The following is a 19,866-nucleotide window of genomic DNA, read 5'->3' as shown; positions in this document are numbered from 1 at the left end:
TTAAACCCAATTGAGCATCTCTGGAGAGACCTAAAAATGGCTGTCCACTAACGTTTACCATCCAACCTGACAGAACTGGAGAGGATCTGCAAGGAGGAATGGCAGAGGATCCCCAAATCCAGGTGTGAAAGACTTGTTGCATCTTTCCCAAAAAGACTCCTGGCTGTATTAGATCAAAAGGGGGCTTCTACTAAATACTGAGCAAAGGGTCTGAATACTTAGGACCATGTGATATTTCAGTTTTTCTTTTTTAATAAATCTGCAACAATGTCAACAATTCAGTGTTTTTCTGTCAGTATGGGGTGCTATGTGTACATTCATGAGGAAGAAGAATGAACCTAAATGATTTTAGCAAATGGCTGCAATATAACAAAGAGTGAAAAATTTAAGGGGGTCTGAATACTTTCCGTACCCACTGTATATATATATATATATATATATATAATGTGTGTATATATAAAAAAAAATATATAAAATCTTGCAAATGGAGTTGCGGCTGCTGCATCGGAGGTGTCGGCAATGGTGTCACCCCCCCCCCCCCTCTTCCGCTACTTGACAAGAATGTTGCAAAACAGTGGGGTTGTCCAAAACTCACTCGTCTTGGTTATGCAGTGTCCTTCAGAGAATTCCCTGCTTGCAAGTGGGCGGTCCCATCTAAAATGGACTCGCCGGTTTCCAGGTTGCCTGAACCTACCTTATGCCCAGTTGTCTCACCTTTTACAGCTCCGGCTGAGATGGGAGGGTGAAGGCTGCGGCCCGCCATATGTTCATTATGGCAGGTTAGGCACTTAGGCCAGTATTTACTAGTGCCCTGGTGTTGAAAACTCTAACGAGTGGGCTAAACTTTTAGGCCAAGACCTGGGGGGGGGGGGGGGGGGGGAGTAATTTTCCCTGCCTTTGCGGAGCTGGTGGACTAGTTGGTCCTGGGCATAGTTGTTTTTTTTTCCCTGTGATTCCCCCTTTTGCTGTAGCTCCCTTGGTCTTAGGCTGTATGTATCAGCAGCAGTCTTTCGGCATGTTGTGGCTGAAATGCTGGTCTGCTGACCAGACTTCTTAGAAAGCCTTTTCTGATATCCCTTTGTTGGGATCACCTGTTTGAAGCTGCCCTGAATGACCCCATTAAGGATTTCTCAGGGGGGATAGAATTTTTTCTTCTCGACTCATAAGACATCTGTCATCTCTTAGGATCTCAAGACAAAAATGGCCCTTCTGGGCCTCTACCGGAGGCTCCAAGAGAACCTTGTCTGGCTAGCCACGAGCGGGCTCTCAAGACCTGTGGATGGGCTCTCTCAGCACGAAGGAGTGCCCTCACTCCTATCTGGGGTGGGGGGATATCGACCACTGGTCCCTGGATCCGTGGACCTCCCTAGTATAGAACAAGGGTTCCACAAATTCTTTCCTTCCGGCTACAAGATCGAATTTTAATCTGATCTTCCAGAAAGGTCCCCCCCGACCTGCTTTGTCCCCAGACCACTTACACACTTACAGGGTCTCTTGGGGCAGTGCAAGACTTATTACTGTAAGTGGTGGTTATCCCAGTTCTCACTTTGGAACATTTTCAGGGGTTTTAAGTTTACAGTCCCCAGGGAGGTAGGCAAGGTACGTCCATTCCTGGACCTCGAGGCTTTTACCGCTTTGTGTGGGTCCAGAAGTTCCAGATGGAATCTATTCATACGGTAGCGGCGTCCCTATATGAGGGGCTTCTATTGAGATCAAGGATGCTTACCTTCATATTCAGATATACGCCGGTCATTAGCGTTTTCTTCCGTTTTGCCATTGGCAAGGAGCATTATCAGTGTGTGGCGTTAGCCCTTGGCATCATTTTCTGCTTTTCGGGCCTTCATGACAGTGTTGGCCCAGGTGCTGGCCTTGTTGTGTCCACAGGGGGTCACGATACTGGGGTTACTGGATGATCTTTCTTCTGTGAACAGTGTCCGTGACAGTTCCAATGGACTACGGGGAAATTGTGTGAATTCTGAAGGAGTTCAGTGGGATTCTGATTTTCAGAAGTCTGTTCTGGTTCTGCCCACCAAGTTGGGACTGTCTGGGCCTGTCTCTGTTCTCCACCTCAGCCAGAGTGTCTTGCCTCTGGACAAACTTCAGTAATTGCAGGGGCAATTCTGCTGTTTATTATTCCCAAGATGGGCCTTTTGGTCTCTCGTCTGTACAGTAAGGTACAGAGGTATGGTCTCGGGGTCCTCTAGCCGATGCCGTAGATGCACTAGTGGCTCCCTGGGGTCAGCATTTTCTGATTATGCCGTCTCCCCTCTCAGGCTTCTGCCAAGCCTCCTGCGCAGGATCGGGGCATAAAGAATCCTGGTCATTCTAGTGGCTCCAGACTGGCCTCGCCGGTCTCAGTACTCTGATCTGGTATGGATGGTCACTGCTGCTTCTTGGAGACTTCCTCTCGGAGAAGATCTATTGGCCCAGAGGCCCATCTTCCATTCTTCTTCAGTCTCTGGCTTTAACAGCTTGGCTGTTTGAAAACCAGGTGCTGAAGAATAGGGGGTTGTATAAATCGGTGATTCCCACTCTGTTTAAAGGCTAGAAAATCTACCTCTAGGAAGATTTTGCCATCGTGCCTGGAAGATGTACATTGCTTGGTGGGAGTCCCTTGGAGGTCAAATCCCGTTCCCTTTTGGTGGCTCGGATTTTGGCATTCCTCTGAGTTGTTGAGCAGTCCCTGGTCTTGGGTACCGTCAAGGGCCAGATTTATTTGGCCTTGGTGGTCTTCTTTTACCGTCCTTCCTTTGGCTGTGCATTCTTTTGTTCGCACCTTTTATTCAGGAGGTTCACCACTTGGCTCCCCCAGTACGGTCTCCGTTGCCTCCGTGGGATCTCAATTTGGTGCCTTTCAAAGATATTGCCGAGCTTCTTCTGCTTACATTGTCCCAGAAGATAGCCTTTCTTGGTGGCTATTACTTCTGCACACAGGGTGTCCGGAGCTGGCGGCGTTGTCTTGTCATTCACCTTACCTGGTGGCTCACAGAGATAAAGTGGTACTTCGCCCTTGTCAGTCTTTCCTTCCCAAGGTTGTTTCTGGTTTCCATCTGAATGAAGACATTGTGTTGCCTTCTGTGTCCTAAGCCTAAACATCTTAGGGAGGTTGCCTTGCACTCTCTGGATGTGGGTCGGGCGATCAGGGTGTACTTGGTGGCAACCGAGTAATTTAGGAAATCGCTCCCTTTTTGTCCTTAAGGATGGACTTCGCAGGGGTTGGCCGCATCTGCTGCGACCATTTTCAAATGGATCAGACAGACTGTAGTACAGGCCTACTCAATCAAGGGTCAGGTTTGAGGGTGTATGTTTTTTTTCAGGTGAGCTCCAGTTGTTCCTGGTTGAGCTTCATGTTACCTGGTTGGGTTTCCATCCGTCCGGATTTGACGGATCGGATAGGATGGCAGCGGGTGTCAGCGGACAAGTCTCTGCTGACATCCGCTGCCCCATAGAGATGCATGGGGCATCCGTTCAGATCCGCCTGAAAAACTGACAGGCCTGAAAAACTGACAGGTGGATCTGAACGGTCCACATGTGTGAAAGGGGCCTTACTATGTCTCTCTTAATTTTCAATTAGTCCCCTTTTGATTGCTGCAAACCGTTTTATCGACCCCCCCCCCCTCTTTATGCTGTGTTTAATTGCTTTCCCTAGAAAAAGTATTCATATATGTTTTTTTCCCCCCATTATTTAATTGCGAAGAGCCAAATACATTGCATTTAGGTCAGTTAGTGTAATTGGTACTGATTAGAATACTGCACTTTTATAATGAATATCTGCAGCAGTTTAATAAGACCAAAGTAAATTGGTAAGACAGATGGGTGGTAATCAGCATAATAATGAAAAAAGGCATTGATTTTAATTTCCCTTTTTGGATTAATAAAGTATGCTGAATCTGAAGTGCCAACACCCAACGCAACCAATCAAATACTTTCTAGGTGACCTGCCTGCTATTGGTTACTGCATTCTTTGGTTCCATTCACACAGCCGTTAAAAAAAAAAAAAAAAAAAAAAAAAAACTTACTGATGTTGTTACTCGTGTTTTCTAGGAAAAAAGCTCCTGCATAATCAGTAAAATACTGGCGTAATAGATGCATTTAAAATATGTAGAGATGCGTATGCATACATGAGATATATATATATATATATATATATATATATATATATATATATATATATATATATATATATATATATATATATATATTTTTACGTGCTTTCAAATGCCTATAAGTGCGCATGTTCTTAGATGCAGATTTTTTGTTTCAATGCTATGGATCTGAATGCAGTGCATGTTTCTGCACCTGTGTTTAGATCAGTAGTTTTAAAAAATTGTATTGTGGGTTTTTTTTTTTTTTTGCGGTTTTGAATGATTGAATCTTTGTACTAAAGCACATCTATCTTTAACTATTTATTGTACATTGTTATTGCACTACTTGTTTTACTGCATGCCTTAGGCCCCTTTCACACGATCAGGTCCGCCTGTCTGTTTTTCAAGCAGAGCCGATCGGGCCCCCAATTGTCCTATGTGGGGAGGCAGATGTCAGCGCACATCTGCCTTGCATCCGATCCGACGAGATAAAACAGACGTATAGCGATACGTCACCATCCGTCCAGCGAGTTGGATCGAATGGGTTCGGATGAAAACCTACAGTCCGTCTCCCCATAGGGGTGAGTGGGACTCTGACAGGTCTGTCTCTACACAGTGAGTGGAGACGGACCGGTCATCCACCTGCTCAGCAGGAATCAGCAGAGCGATCCCCACTGAGCAAGCAGAGTCTGTCTGAACGGATTCATCCCGTGTGAAAGAAGCCTTAAAAATAGTTTAAAAGGATACCTAAATGTAGCCAGCATAGCCAGCCAGCTATCTAAATGAATGTGATTTTGTTTTTTTTTTTAAAGGAGAATGAGCACTTCCTGGCAGCAGATCTGTTTATAGCTGTGGTTGAGAGAATGAAAAGCAATTGGCAGTATGAGCAGTGGAAGACCGAGGGAGGCATGTACTGGATGAAGAGAGATCAAGAGGAGCCTTGTTTCTTCAGAAAGAAGGCAAATTCTGAATCTGCTGCTTCTGTTGACAGTGGATATGAGGGTAAAGAAATATTATTGCATGGTTAGATGTTTTAATATAAATAAATATAACTACCTCATGTTAGAAAATACTGACTTTTCCAAACCTGTTTACTAGTATACAGGGTTGCAAAAGGAGCAGGCATATGAATGATATGCCTTACAACAGTGTAGCAGCCCCGTTAACACTATGATCCTAAATTTGCAGTAGAATTACACCCCGGATTCTAACAATGTTGGGAAGTTGTGTAAAATCAACATAAAAACAGATTGCGATGATTTGAAAATCTCATAAATCTATATTTTGTTCACAAAAGAAAATGGAAAACAAATGAAATATTTTAAACTGCGAAAATGTACCATTTTAAGAAAAAAAAACATTTAAACTGGCAGCAACATCTCTCAAAAGTTGGGACAGGGCCGTGTTTTCTTCCCCTCACATCTGGGAACTGAGGAGACCAGTTGCTGGAGCTTTGGGAGAGTAATGTTCTTTTCAAATATAATTTTATTAAATCATTTCTTGTTTTATATAACATACAAAAACAAAAAAGTAAAACAAATTCCCAAAACATAGACACGATGGCAACAGTACATCATCATTAATAATTCTCAACTATATCTCAGGATGATATTTCACGCCTTCATATATTAGCCCAACTGGCACCTAATCCTGATGCTATTGCCCAGTCCATTGTACCTCCCCCCCCAAAAAAAAAAAAAAAGAAAACAAAGGAACACAATTACCAGACAAACACTTCCTCCTCCCAATCCCCTCCCCCCAGAGGACGAGCGACGCGATCCCCCCCCTCCTCCAGTCCTCTGTCGACCCGTCTCACCCAGCAAGAAGTTGTTTACCTTCCTCTGACGACATAAACAAGATCCATTTATCCCAGATATTATTATATTTTTCCTGCTTATGTTGTGAGGACCAGATCAAGTCTTCCATTCTACTAATATTTTCTACTTTCCGTACCCAGTCTGAGATTGACGGCGCTCGTATTTTTTTCCACAATGAAGGGATACATGCCTTTGCAGCGTCTAATAGGAAGGGTATTATTGATCTCTCATATTTTCCAATTGGAATTTCCGAGAGATGAAATAAGAAAAAGGCCGGATCCTCCTCAATCTTATAGTCTGTGAAAGTTTGGGTCAAGGCCTTTACTCCTGACCAAAAAGGTCTTATTACTTCACATGACCAGAAGATATGTAAAATTGTGCCCTTCTCCTTCTTACATCTCCAACATTTATCTGTCTCTTGTGGGTACGAGAGTAATGTTCTATTCTTGCCTGATATGGCATTCCAACTCTCCTGTCTTGGGTTTTCTTTGTTGTATTTTTCATTTCATGATATGCCAAATATTTTCAATTGGTGAAAGTTTGGGATTGCAGGCAGGCCAGTTAAATACCCAGACTCTTTTACTATGAAGCCATGCTTTTGTCATCGACCTATGATGGGTGCGTGATGGGCTCATTGAGACAGACCTTGTCTCCCTCATTGAGACAGACCTTGTCTCCCTGATTTTGTATTTTTATGCTATTATGACTTTAAGTAATGTAAGGGGATTTCTCTCTGGCCTCACATGGTCTTATATGGCGATCTGACTTTTGCTTTTTGAGGCTGTCCTGCTTATCGCACTGTTTTTTTTTAATATTTTTTATTTTTATTATTATAATATTGGTTTTTTAACAACTTTTTTTCTGATTGTGTTCATTCCTATGTATGTAATGAAAACATAAATAAAATCTGCAAGGAAAAAAAAAAAAAATCTTTTTTATTTTAATGCATTCTATGCATTAAGAATAAAAGACTTCTGTGTGTAGAAGCCCCCCTAATACTTACCCGAGCCCCATCTCTATCCAGCAATTTCCACGAGTGCCTTAGCCATCCGGGACTCTCTCTCCTAAATTTGGCTCAGACACAGCAGCGGCGCCGTTGGCTCCTACTGCTGTCAATCAAACTCAGCCTATCAGGAGAGAGAGGGGCTGAACGGCAACTCCGTGTCTGAATGGACACATAGAGCTGCAGCTTAGGTTTGGGGGCCCCATAGCAAGTTGCTTGCTGTGGGGGGCACTCAACAGGAGGGAGGGACCAGGAGCTCAGGCAAGAAACATGGTAAGAGGAGGCTCTGGGCTGCCCTGTGCAAAACCACTGCACTGAGGAGGGAAGACTAACATGTTGTTTTTCATTAAAAAAAAAAACATACCTTTTTTTGGATGGCACAGCAAACTGTGTTTACAGACAGTGATTTTTGAATGTATTCCTGAGCTCGTGCAATGATGTCCATCACAGAATTATGCCAGTTTATAATTCAGTGCTGGGTGAGGGCATCTAATATTGCATTTCGGCCTTGTCCCTTGTGCACCGATATTTCTCAAGATTCTCTGGATATGTGCTGTAAATGATGATATATTTTAAAGCATTTGCAATTTTATTATTTTATTTATTTCAGGTTCTTATATAGCGCTGTCAATTTACGCAGCGCTTTACATATACATTGCACATTCACATCAGTCCCTGCCCTCAAGGAGCTTACAATCTAGGGTCCCTAACTCACATGCATACATACATAGTAGGGCAAATTTTATACAGGATCCAATTAACCTACCAGCATGTCTTTGGAGGGTGGAAGGAAACCGAAGTACCTGGAGGAAACCCAAGCAGGCACAGGGAGAACATGCAAACTCCAGGCCGGTAGTGTCGTTGTTGGGAACCAGCGACCCTCTTGCTGCTAGGTGAAGTGCTAACCACTACACCAATGTGCAGCCCATAAATTTTACGCTGAAGAACATTATTTTGAAATGTTGAAATTTCTAGATGCAGCTTTTAACAGGTTGGTAAATCTCTGCCCATCTTTACTTCTGAGATACTGACACTATAAGATACCCTTTTTATACCTAATCATGGCTGTTGCCAATTGGCCTAATTAGTTGTAAAATGCTCTTCCTTGTTAGTACTTTTTACTTTGCCCTGTCCCAACCTTTTTGCAATATGTTGCTGCCATCTATTTTAAAATCACCTTATTTTTTCTTCAAATGGTATATTTCCGCTGTTTAAACATTTTAATGTTTTCTATTGTGAATAAATATGTGTTTTAGATATGCAAATCATTGCATTCTGTTTTTATGTACATTTCCCAAATTTTTTTGCAATTGTGGTTGTAGTTATCTAGATTTCATTATTGTACTTATTTTTGAGACCTTGTCCTTTTTCCATTGGGTCGTCATTTGTGCTGGCAGCTACACCTCAATCTGTATATGGAGATAATTGAATGAACTGTTACAGTTCCTGCCCTCGGAAGGGATCAATTGCAGTTCACACATATCCCAGAGACTGTGTGGTTGACATGTAGTCTGAAGAGCTGCTAAAAAGGACACACAAGGGGGATTTGCTCCAGAAGCAGTGTGTTGAATCTGTAAACTTGGTGTATAATCAAATCTACATTTATCCTCCCTTGATCTACAAATGTTGACCGTATGATCCTCTTTTTTTCTTTTTGTTTTCTGTAATGATAACCACTGTATGCAATATATAGCTCGAAAGTTACACACTTGGCAGTCCAAAATCAGAAAGTATGGCCTCTGAGTGTTAAAAAATAAGTATCTTAGAAATGTTGATGCAAAGATAAAATATCTGCGATTTTTCTTACTGTCCTTCCAAATTTCAGGGTTGCCTGCATTGCAGAATTCTCCTGCAGAAACTATATTTGAGGAGGATGAATCTCAGCACTCCATCAAGACTGAAGTATGTGAAGACTATGAGGATTATGTAGTTATAGGTAAATCCTGACTATATTTAGGTGTGCAGAAATCCTTGATTTGATGTGGGATAAATTCACTGTGTTTACAGCTGCCAATATGCTGTCCTCGAATGTGGGCAGGCCTATTTGTTAGAATAATATATTACAATTGGAAGAAAAAATACTTGCATATGTTCAACTGCTGTTTGTGTCACCTTTTTTATCTGTTTTCCTCTGAATTTTTCAACTCTATTGTTTACAAATGATGTGCAGGCTAACAGGCATGGCAACACAGCTAGAGCACGGTTTATGCAGGACAACATTTTCAAATGTATTTGTCTGCTTGCTTTTGCAGAAATGGAAGACTGTGAGAAGTTATGCACACCTAAACAATCCAATGACATACCTGAAAGGTAAATGATTTTTTTTTCTTTTGTCAAAGCAATGTTGTATAACCTATAAGTTTTAAAGCTGAGCGCAGATAAATATACTGTTAAAATACTGAAACTGTTACCTGCTAAAGGATTTGTAATCTTGTTTAGCCAGTCTTTTAATCCAGGCAGTTTATGCTGGCCATACATGGTAAAGCCTGGGTAAACTCTTATCGAAATTTGGCTAGTTCAGCAAGAATCAGTCAAGTTTCGATTCGTGTATAGCCCTGACCGTTAAACATATGTCGATCATTGGACCAGCTTCTGTTGAACAGCCAGAATTCTATCTGCTGCAGCACTGATCAGTGTATTCTGATGGGTAATGGAGGGGGGGGGGGGTTGAAGTCAGAATAAAATGGTGGGTGAGATTCCTGCATCCACATCCTTTGTATGGATGCGACAATCCTGCTGGTTGAAAGAAAGGAGAAAAGAAAAATTGTATACTTGGCTTAAGATTTCTCTTATTCAGCCATACAGGCTATACAAGAGAAATAATACATTTCCCATTAACCCCCGCATCCTCCTCCCTCCCTCCCAATCTGCATTGCAGGCTATTGTATTCTGGCAGCCAGCTGTCCAGCTGTGATTTTCCACCCTGTTCCTTCAACAAAGCACCTGTTGAGCTAGGTGATGCCGATCAGGTCAACCCCAGAACGAATTTCAAGTGCTTGAGCAGGTGTCTGCTAAATTTTAATTAGTGTATGGCCAGTTTTATTTAGGTCCCAGACCTTATCTTGCAGTGTGAGTTTTGGGGGAACTAACATGGCATGAACAGTGACTGTGGGATGGATTTGAGGAGGGTGGGGATGGGTGCTAATTGACAGATCGGAGGCTGGTAAATAAAAAATAAAATAAAAAATGGTATTGAAAAATGGCTGTGAGCTGTGACACTAAAAAGCAAGTTTGGTGGAAGAGCAGGGCCACTTGGGATGAGTATGCAGGCGAATAAAAAAGGAAGAGTAGAATGAGGAGGAGCGAAATAGGCCATGCACCCTAAGGATGTAATGCTGAATGTGTGTAAGAGCTCTCCAGTATATTATACAGGAAAGATGATGTATGAATTTTAATGTCTCATATGCAAATTGTGATGGCACTTGCCCAGTGCTTTTATTAAAGTAGAACTATAGGCAAAATATACATACATTTTTTTTTTCTTTTCATTTTGGATAGAGTAATAGAGGATTATAACCCCTGTCAGATTATTTTTCACCATCTGCGTCCCATTTGGAAATCCCTGCAAATTGAATTCCTTGGAGACCCTCAGGTGACCAGAACTAGTGTCCCCATTGGAAGGTTTCCCCTCTATTACCCTTTGGGGGACAACCCAAAATATTAATGCCCTTAGGTTTTGGTGTATTGTAGGTGCAGTGCTTTAAAACAAACAAAAACCCTGCTTGCTGCAGTTTTCATTAAAACTCATGTTCAATTGGGGTAAGCAATAAATAACCATTTCTCATTTTATGCATTGGTATAAGTTTATATCTAGTTTTTTGGAAATAAAGCAAATAACCAGTGTGCATGAATTATTGGAAACAGACCTATATAAGGGTTATCCCATTTGTCTAGAGCAAATCAATTTGTTTCTTTTACTTTTTTTTTTTTTTCTTAAATAAATATTTATTGGGTTTTCAAGATTTTAACAACAAAGTACAAAAGGGTAACAGTTACAATGAACTAATACACTGGGCATGTCACCCACAAGCAACTGTTGAAACCATACCCATGCAAACGGAAATTACCATAACCATAATGGGGGGGGGGGGGGGTTTGGGAGTCATGCAGATACGTGGGACGTATCAGGGGATTTTTAACAAGCCCACTGGCTGAAGCCCCTCTCACGCAAACTGGGTGCAGCAGAGAAAAAGAGAAATAAAAGGAAGTGGATAAGAGGTATGCCTAGTGCAGATCACCAGCTGATATTTGCATATACCTGTGTGGCAGAAAAGGGATTTAGGGAGGGGGTGGGAAGGGGAGAGGAGGGAGGGGTAGTGATCCGAGTGATATGTGACCCAGCAGATATCATAGCTAAGACTTGGCAAGCAGTGTATTAACAGTATCAGACAATATAACATAATCATTCTTTTACTTATTGAAAAGTATCTCACTCTCTTTAAAGGTTTGATTTAGGGTGCATTCGCACCTGTGAATGCACCCTACCTGCGATTACATGCGGGAACCCCAGTGGGCAGCCCCATTGAAAGCGTCCACTCGCATATAATCTCTCATGCAGTGATCGGCCCTGGACACATGAAGTCTGCATCTAGGGCTAATCACTCCTATGTTATCTTTTTATTTTTAGTTTCTTTACAGGCCATTCAATTATCTTTTTTTTTTTTTTAGATTTAATTCATTAACTTCATTTTGTATATACAGCCTACTATATAGTAATATTTTTGTTCCAGACAGGGCCTAAACTCTGCCGAACAAATTGCCAAGAATTTATACCGAACTTTCCGACAGCAATGGACACAGGTTGATGGGGAAGCTCAACTACCAACAAGGGTCACAGCTGACGACGTATGTACAAACAAAAAGTAACCAGCCAGCATCGTAGCATGTGTTGTATGTTTATGACCGGGCCTGTTCTCTGCAAGATTATTTGAGCTGTTTTGAGGTCTCTTACATGACCTGATTATGAAACTGCACGCTTTCCACATGAGCATCCAGTGTATAGAACCTGTGCAAATGTTCCTTTTTTTGTTTTTAACTTTTCCGCTCTATTAATAACTTTTTAAGAAACCTACAAGCTGCCACATAGAATACAGATTATTTTTGAAATATTTGACCTGAAATTGTGTTTTGTAAGGCAGTGGAATTGTTTCCCAAGCTTGTATTTGTGCAGTACCACAAATAAAGTGGAATTAAACCCACAAATGTAATACCTGTCAGTTTCCAATGTGTCTCTCAGCTCTCAATTGATTTCAAGCCCTCAATTAGCTGATGTCTTAGCCGGCATGTGCGTAACACCATAACAACTGTAAATCGAACATGAGGTGAGCAAAATAAGGTTTACAAATCTTTTAATTTTGTGAACACCGAAAGCTATCTAGCAGGAATAGAAATGCTGATTGATTTTTTTATATATATATATATATATATATATATATATATATAATATATTTTCATTTACTGAAAAAACATTGGAAGAAGGGTTTAGTTCCACATGGCCACATAGTATGAAAGAAACAATTTGAATCAAACACCACTTTTGGCAGTAGGGCCGCATAAAATAACCCATAACAACCAGACCCATTTTAAATTGCATTTAATTTTTAAGAAGTTTCAACAGAAAAATGTGAATATAACTTGGTTGATGTTGGTTGTCTTTTTCTTTTTTTTCCTTGTTAAAGCTTTTTTAGCCTAAAATCGATATTTGGGTATGATGCGGGGCACAATGTATATTTGTATAGTCCTGGTATACATAGATGATCTCTTCTTCTAGCTCACTGATAACCAAGCTACAGCAGAAGAATTTGAGTCCAGTGTAAGTCTTGTGGAAGAGATAAAGAAGTTCAGGATCAGGGACACGGAAGAGTGGTCTCCGCGGTTTCAGATCATAAGCACCGTACATCCGTATATCAAGTAAGTTTATTGTGTATATTATAGTTTTTGCGTTTTACACTTAATATCATGGTTTCAAATTGACTTGTAAATCACCTGTTCTTGGATAAAGCAGTTGGCTTACAAATTGCTTAAACTAGAACAGGGAATGGGACGTGTAATCATTGACCATGGGTTTTAAAATGCACTACCTTTAGCTGATTGGACACTGGCATAGGCTTTGCTGGGAAAGCCCCCCCCCCCCCCCCCCAGTGCACCATAATGCTTCCACTCTGTGGGACTCCAGTTTTTTTTGCCTTTGTCCTTAGGTAATAAACCTCTTATCCTTTAGTGAAGTTTCTGCATCCTTCTTCTTTTTTTTTTTTTTGTGACCCTTCTTTCAAAATCTATCAAATTATTGCCTGAGGGCTCTCTAGCAGTTTCCAGATTGGCTGCACTCAATGTACATCTTGTACTGTAATTGGACCCATCCTGCAATGTTTGCTTTGGGCACTGGATCTTGCATTCAGTGTTCACCTTGGTATGTTGTGCAATCAGTGTAGTTAGCCACAGGGTGCTATACAGACCCAAGGCAGTGATCCAGACCTTTTTTAGACCTGCTTTGGGCTATGCTTACCATAAAGGGTGAAGTTTGGTCCCCCTCCAAGAACCTACAGTGTGGGTAAGGAAGGACAGGGCTTCCCTGTAATTGTGACTGTCCTATTTATTTATTTTTTTACATGTGGGGCATAATTTCCCATATTGTTATGCTTCTCTGTAAATGTCTTGAATATGTTGGCAGTAGATAGGTTTTACTACCTACTGCTGCTTGAATGCTGACTTTGTTGAAAATGTCTTTTGGCTGATGCTTTTCACTTCCACTGGGAACACATGAAGCATGTCTGCTCCTTGATATTTTCTTCTCCAGAAACCGACAAAGGACATCAGTTGGCGCCTGGGTTGTAGCGGCTCCCTTACCCATTTTGTGAGTACCCCACAGGGGGATCCCCTCAATTGAAATTCACTGAGACAAGACGTGGAGGGATTGAGAAAAAGGGCCTACTGGCATTATTGCTACATGAAAACCAGAAAAATGCTCAGGGCGGTAACGGTTCCCCTGCACTAGAGCAGTATTGACACAGCTCCCTTCCCCCTAATTCTAGCCCCCTCTTAGGCATGCGACTTATGGTCTATTTGACAAAGGGAATTTTACTGCACCTATGTCTGATTTCTTTGGTAAACTTTATGTCCAAAAGTGCTCTTTTGCCTTTCCACCACCTGACTCTTCTAACCTCTACAAGGAAGATGTTGAGAAAGGTGAGGGTGCACTCTGAAGAGGATCCTGCAGAGGAACTTCTTTACCTTCTGCATTTTGAGAAACAAGGTAAAGCTTCACACCATTTGCTTTCTACTGTGAGCATGCTAATTGCTGTGGGGCATAGTAGCCTTTAACAGCACCAGAATCCCCTCAGCCAAAACAGGCCACCTATAGGCACTAAATGGCTGTCAAGGTCTAAAACGACATTTTTCCTTTGCACACACAATCTAACTGTGTTTTGCATGATAATGGACAAAATTCTAACTATTCATTTCTCCAAAATTCTTTGCAGAGTTAACTTGCGGGGAACGAATTAATGAAAAAATGGTCTGTCCCAGTAGTGGATCCTGCCATTTCTGTTGTCAACAAGAATCTTAATGTTCCAGTTGAGGGATGTTTACATCTCTAAGGATTTTGTTGATAGATGCTTTGAAACCCTATTTTAGGCTTCCTTTGCTCTCGATAGACCTGCCTTACAACCAGCCATTGCTGGTAGTACTTCTAACCCCAAAAAAACCCCAAAGCTTACTACTTCTATGGCTGCTAACTTCTCACTGAAGGGGGTCCTTTTGCTTTAATAGAGGAGGCATCCTCTAAGTCAAAGGGGAGCCCATGCTTTTGTAACAAGCCTTGGACCTCAAAACCCTCCTAATGACAAAGAACAAGAAGGGTGGACCAACCTTGTGCATTACCTAAGATACCATTTATTAAATGAATAGAGCTCAGTGCAAGAGGGTATCACTTCTTTAGGGTGTCCCTCTAATTGCGTTAGCCCTTGCTTCTGCAATGGAGTCTTGCCCAGGTCTGCCTATTGGCACTGTTCAAGTTCTGGAACGAGGCTGGTTTCCTAATAACTTTTACAAGCTCGCTATTTAGTTTGTGAGTATAACCATTTGTGTATTCATTTAATAAACAATATCTTGGGTAATGCACAAGGCTGGTTCACCCTTTTTATATTCTCTAGCGTTTTAAGGATTTTCACAAGTCTGAAGAGGGCAGCAAAGTCTGGAGTTTACCTGGTTACCTGCAGAAATATGAAGCCACCAAGATTGATCGCCTTATGACTGATATGTGCATTAGCCACTGGCCTCTTACAGTTTAGCACTGAAATGGTGTAACTTTTTTTTTTTTTTTTTGTTTTTTTTTCAAAACCCTCCAAGCCTACCCAGAAGCCATCTTAAGAAGGAGCAACCTCCCTCTCCAGAGTGGGCGGACATCTGATGGCATGGGCTCCTGTCTTGGTCACATGTCCCGCACCTCTGGGTCCAATCTGTCCTTTCCAGGAGTTAACAAATAAAAATTCTATCCCTGCCCCCTCTATTCCTAACTTGCAATCTGCAAGTTTCACCTCAAAGACCCAGGAACAGCCCTAAATCAACTTCAGTAGGCACAAGGAGGGGGTCATCTCAGTTCTGCCGAAGAAAGAAAGGTTCAATTAAATTTTCTCAAACCAAACCAATTGATGGTTTCAAAACCGAATGGCCTAAAATGCTTTAACAGATATCTACTTGTCCCCAAATTCCCTAGAGAATCTTCTGGCATTGGTGGACATCGAAGATGCCTATCTATACATTCCCATATATCTGCATACCAATGTTTTTTAAGTTTTGCTGTGGGAGACCAACACTTTCAGTTTGTTGCCCTGCCATTTCTGTTTGGAATGGGTAATCTAACCTAAAGCGGTTGTAAACCTCCAAAAAAAAAAAATTAAATAAAAACCTCAAAGGCATAATGAGCTAGTATGCATCGCATACTTGCTCATTATGAAATACTTGCCTTAAAACTAAGCCCCCGCAGCGCTGCCCGCACAACACTTACACGGGCGATATGATAACCCGTTTTCCATCTGTGTTCGTGTCCTCTGGCCATCTGATTGGCCGGAGCCAGGATGATGTCACTCCCGCGCATGCGCACGGGAGCCAGGGTTTACCGCACATGGCTCTGAAGGAATGGCACAGGCGGCCGTTCCTTCAGAGTGCATGCGCCAGTGATGTCACTGGCTGCATGCAAAGTAAATATCTCCTAAACTATGCATATTTAGGAGATATTACAGTACCTAATAGGTAAGCCTTATTATAGGCTTACCTATAGGTCCAAGTTACAGAGGAAGCTTTACTTCTTCTTTAAGAAATCTGCTCTCCAGCCTTCCCATAACCTTGACTATCTCTAGGACTGATTGTAGACACAGCCCGGTCCAAATGTATCCTTCCCACAAAAAAGGCTCTTCTCCAGAGTCTAATTTTCAGACTCTCCGATCAACTGGGCATCCCTTGTCTCACTTTTGAATTTAGGGTTCTAGGCCTCATGGTATTCTCAGTTACTTCCCTTTTGCTCAGTTTCATTCTAGACCTTTCACAGCGCAACATCCTCATGTTGTTGAACAGACAGATCCCTGCTCTGGATCCCTCACAACTTCTGTCCATCCAGGCAAAAATCTCCCTGGTATGTTTGATTTCCAACTGAGCCCTAGAATCTGCAAAATCTTGCCTTCCCTCTCTCTGGAGTGTAATAATGATGGACACCAGCCTGTTGGGCTTGGGTGATATCTGCAATTCCCTAACTGACCAGGGCACATTGTCGTTACAGGAGCCGATGCTCCCCATCAATAATGTGGTGGGCGCCCTGGTAAATGCCTTGGTCCCGGATCAGACTGGTGTATGCATTGCCTCCAATGAAACCTCTCCATCAGCCTCTTGGCAAGATAGAGGAAGAATTAATTCCAGAGATCCTTGTTGCCCCATCCCAGATTGGCCCAGGAGAACTTCATATGCAGACATACTCGGACTCCTGGTGGGGGAACCATGGGCTCTTCCAAACAGGTCAGACCTCCTGCCACAAGGTGACACCTCCAGCCTGGTACCCCTGATAATGTAAACAAGAGGCACGAAGACCTCGAGTGGCACAAGTGCCTAGATGGTGAAGGCAGCAGATGTCAGGTCTGTGCGTACTTGGATGCAGGCTGGATAGTGTCTTAAGGCAGCAGGTACTTGGCAGGGCACAGGCTGCAGACACTATGGCAGGCTGGCAGGAAGCAGACAGCAGATATAAGGATGACCGGTCACCCAGCAGGGTAGGGCAAGTCGGGTTGGTAACTAGCAGGCACGTCAGGAACAGAGTAGAAGGCAGCGGAGAAGTCAGGTTCAGGCTGAAGTTGGCAATGGCAGACATAGGGATAAAGCAGAGACGTGGTTGAAGAGCAAGCCAGGGGTCGGTTTAGGCAGAGTACAAGCGTGGTCAGACAGATCTGGACGGTAAAGTTTAAACATCAGGAACAGGTAGCAGAACATTGTAGACCATAAGGCAAGGTCCTAGTGCAGCAGAGGTGTTTATATAGCCCACTTGTCGCCACTTAGTGGTGGGCATGATGGCTGGAGCGCACATTTGCAAGTCATGTGAACAGGAATTCTCTGTCCATAGGTTTGGCTAACGTACATTTTCCATCTGATCTGCACATAACTATGTGCTTGGGCTTATTTCTTCCCTGACACCCACATCTGGATCTTGGTACCCTAAAGAGACAGGTTTCTGCCTCATCCATTCTATTCCAGAAACCTTTGACTAAACACATAGTTGTGAAGACCTTTTATACATGGTGTTTCTCGTGTTAATTTGCCACTTTGACCTCCTGCGTCTCCTGCCCGTGATCAGAATCTGTACATGCGATGCTTCAAGACCTTTTAACTGGTCTGGGATATCTTATTAGAGAATCTCGCCAGTAATGTGGCCCTTTTGGTGGCCATTACTTCTGTCAGGCATATCTCCAAGTTGGCAGCTTTCTTGTAAAGAACCTTTTTGCATGTTGTGGTGATTCTGATACCCAGACCTTCCTTCCTTCCCAAGGTTGCCTCTTCTTTTTCCTAAATGGGGATATTCTCCTACCTTCCCTCTACCCTGTCTGGATGTGGCCAGAGAAGTTAGGCTTCAGCATCTTATTTCTAGAAAAATTGATTACCTTTGTTCTCCCTAAAGGTCCCAAGAAGGAACTCTGGCAGCTAATTTTCAGATCTTGTGTCCCCAAGGAAAAGGTTCCTCCCTTCGCTAACAGGGCCCACTGCATCAGATCTGTCAGTCGTTCTTGGGCTGGTGGGTTGTTAGGGTGCACTCAGAATGTTGCCAGTATAGATTTTGCCAGTGTCCAATCACCTGAAGGTAGTGGCATAAAACCCATGGTCTTGGACTAGAAGTCTGTCCTATACTCCCAAGTTATGACATTTTACATGCAAGTCAAAATACCCATTCTTGTCTCCTCCTCCGTTTTTTTTTTTTTTTTTTTTTTTTTTTTTTTTTTTATTGAGGGGTAATCCATTTTTTTTTTTTTTTTTATTGAGGGGTAATCCATTGTTAACTGCTGCTATTCTGATAGGGTGAATCTAATTTATTAGGTTAATAGAATTAAACAAAGCAGCGCTAGGGAAAACATCCAATACTGTGTGCTGTGCCTTCACCAACAGGTACAAATGCACACTCACCGGATGGTATTGCTGTCTAAATTATAGGACCGCAACATACACATAGATTTAGAATCCTTAGACTTGGAAATCGCTATTTCTCTTTCGTTCATTGAGGAACACGGCTCCTGATTCTTCTTGACCATTGGGTTATACTGCCCCCCTACAGGAGTAAGACACTAGGCAGGAAAAAGCTTGGCTATGCCTATGGGCAGTTCCAGGGGGGTATACACCTACTTTTTTTTTTTTTTCCTTTCTTTGTTTTTGTTCCTGTAAGAATCTACAATCAATTGCCGGACTGGATAATCTAGATCCAGAGGGTCCCCCCAGTCTGGCCAGTGAGCGTGTGCAGACCGTAGCTCTGCGCTAGGTCGGCCGCGACCTAGCCCCACTGGACAGGGGCTGGCCTGCGAGTTAAACGTCTCGCGAGGATGCGTACGACCTGGCCTTGGCCTGAGTCGCAGCGTTTCTCCCGGTCGGCAGCACCCACATTATGATAGAGCGTTGGTCTGTCCGGAGAAGTGCCTACTCCATTTCTGGTATGGTAAGTAACTGTCCCTCCTCTACTCCTGGAGGGTTTTTGGGTGAATGTGGGCCCCTCAACATACTCTTAAGGGGGGCTCGTTGGAATTTCTGCTGACCGGGTTTTCCAGGTATGCAACCGGAGGGTTGAGCAGGGTTCCCTGGGGGTTGGTATGTAGGACAGGGATGTCCTCTAGGTTCCCTTCCGCAGTTGTTGAGCTGGGGGAGTGGATAGTTTAGCATCCACAAGTACGTGCTTCCCAGCCGGATCCGGATCAAGATTTAGGCCACAGCTTTGCAGCCTATTCATTATAAGCTGCATCAGGCGACCCCTGTGAGGATGGCTGAAGCCACTGCCTCCCGTTTGGGCATCTGCCCTCTCCCTGCTGCACCTGGGTGTTCAGCTCCGCTGGGGCTCGTATCCAGGCGGCTGGGAACCCATTAAAATTGAGTCGGGCACCTCCGTTGGGGGGCAGCCCCAGTACATTTAGCTGAAGCCCCCCCACTCTTCCTTTGGGCAAATGCCAGGCAGGGATCTGTGCACTTGTGGCTGGGCCTCCAAAGTTTAGGCTGTGGCCTTCTACGCCATGTGGTCAGCTTGACGCCTACCTTGGAAGGGGTGGGGGTGCTTCATTTTTTTAATGACAGCCTTGCCGTCATTATTGTGTGGGGCATATGCCCTTTTTAGCGCCGTGGGACAACCATGATAATTTTGCCTCCGCGTCACAGCGGGTGGGCCACCTTTTAGGGGGGCTATTTCTTATTATGCCCTTTATGGAGGGCTCGGAGGGTGACACCCCCCCCC

At 43.1% G+C, this 19,866-nt stretch overlaps 1 protein-coding gene across 1 annotated transcript in view; it reads left to right on the top strand.

The window, feature by feature from the left end:
- The window catches only part of RUBCNL (rubicon like autophagy enhancer), a gene marked incomplete at its 5' end in the record, with an annotated part of 89,200 nt that overhangs the window by 37,565 nt on the left and 31,769 nt on the right, over positions 1-19,866 (top strand). The window contains 5 exons of the mRNA XM_082247253.1: positions 4,898-5,087; positions 8,731-8,841; positions 9,158-9,215; positions 11,636-11,750; positions 12,676-12,815. Of these exons, the coding sequence (XP_082103379.1) occupies positions 4,898-5,087; positions 8,731-8,841; positions 9,158-9,215; positions 11,636-11,750; positions 12,676-12,815 (614 nt within the window). The remainder of the gene's footprint in view (positions 1-4,897; positions 5,088-8,730; positions 8,842-9,157; positions 9,216-11,635; positions 11,751-12,675; positions 12,816-19,866) is intronic.

This window comes from Pelophylax lessonae, assembly GCF_965119305.1.
Source record: "Pelophylax lessonae genome assembly, chromosome: 2".
NCBI lineage: Eukaryota > Metazoa > Chordata > Amphibia > Anura > Ranidae > Pelophylax > Pelophylax lessonae.
This window is presented reverse-complemented; position numbering and strand designations above follow the sequence as displayed.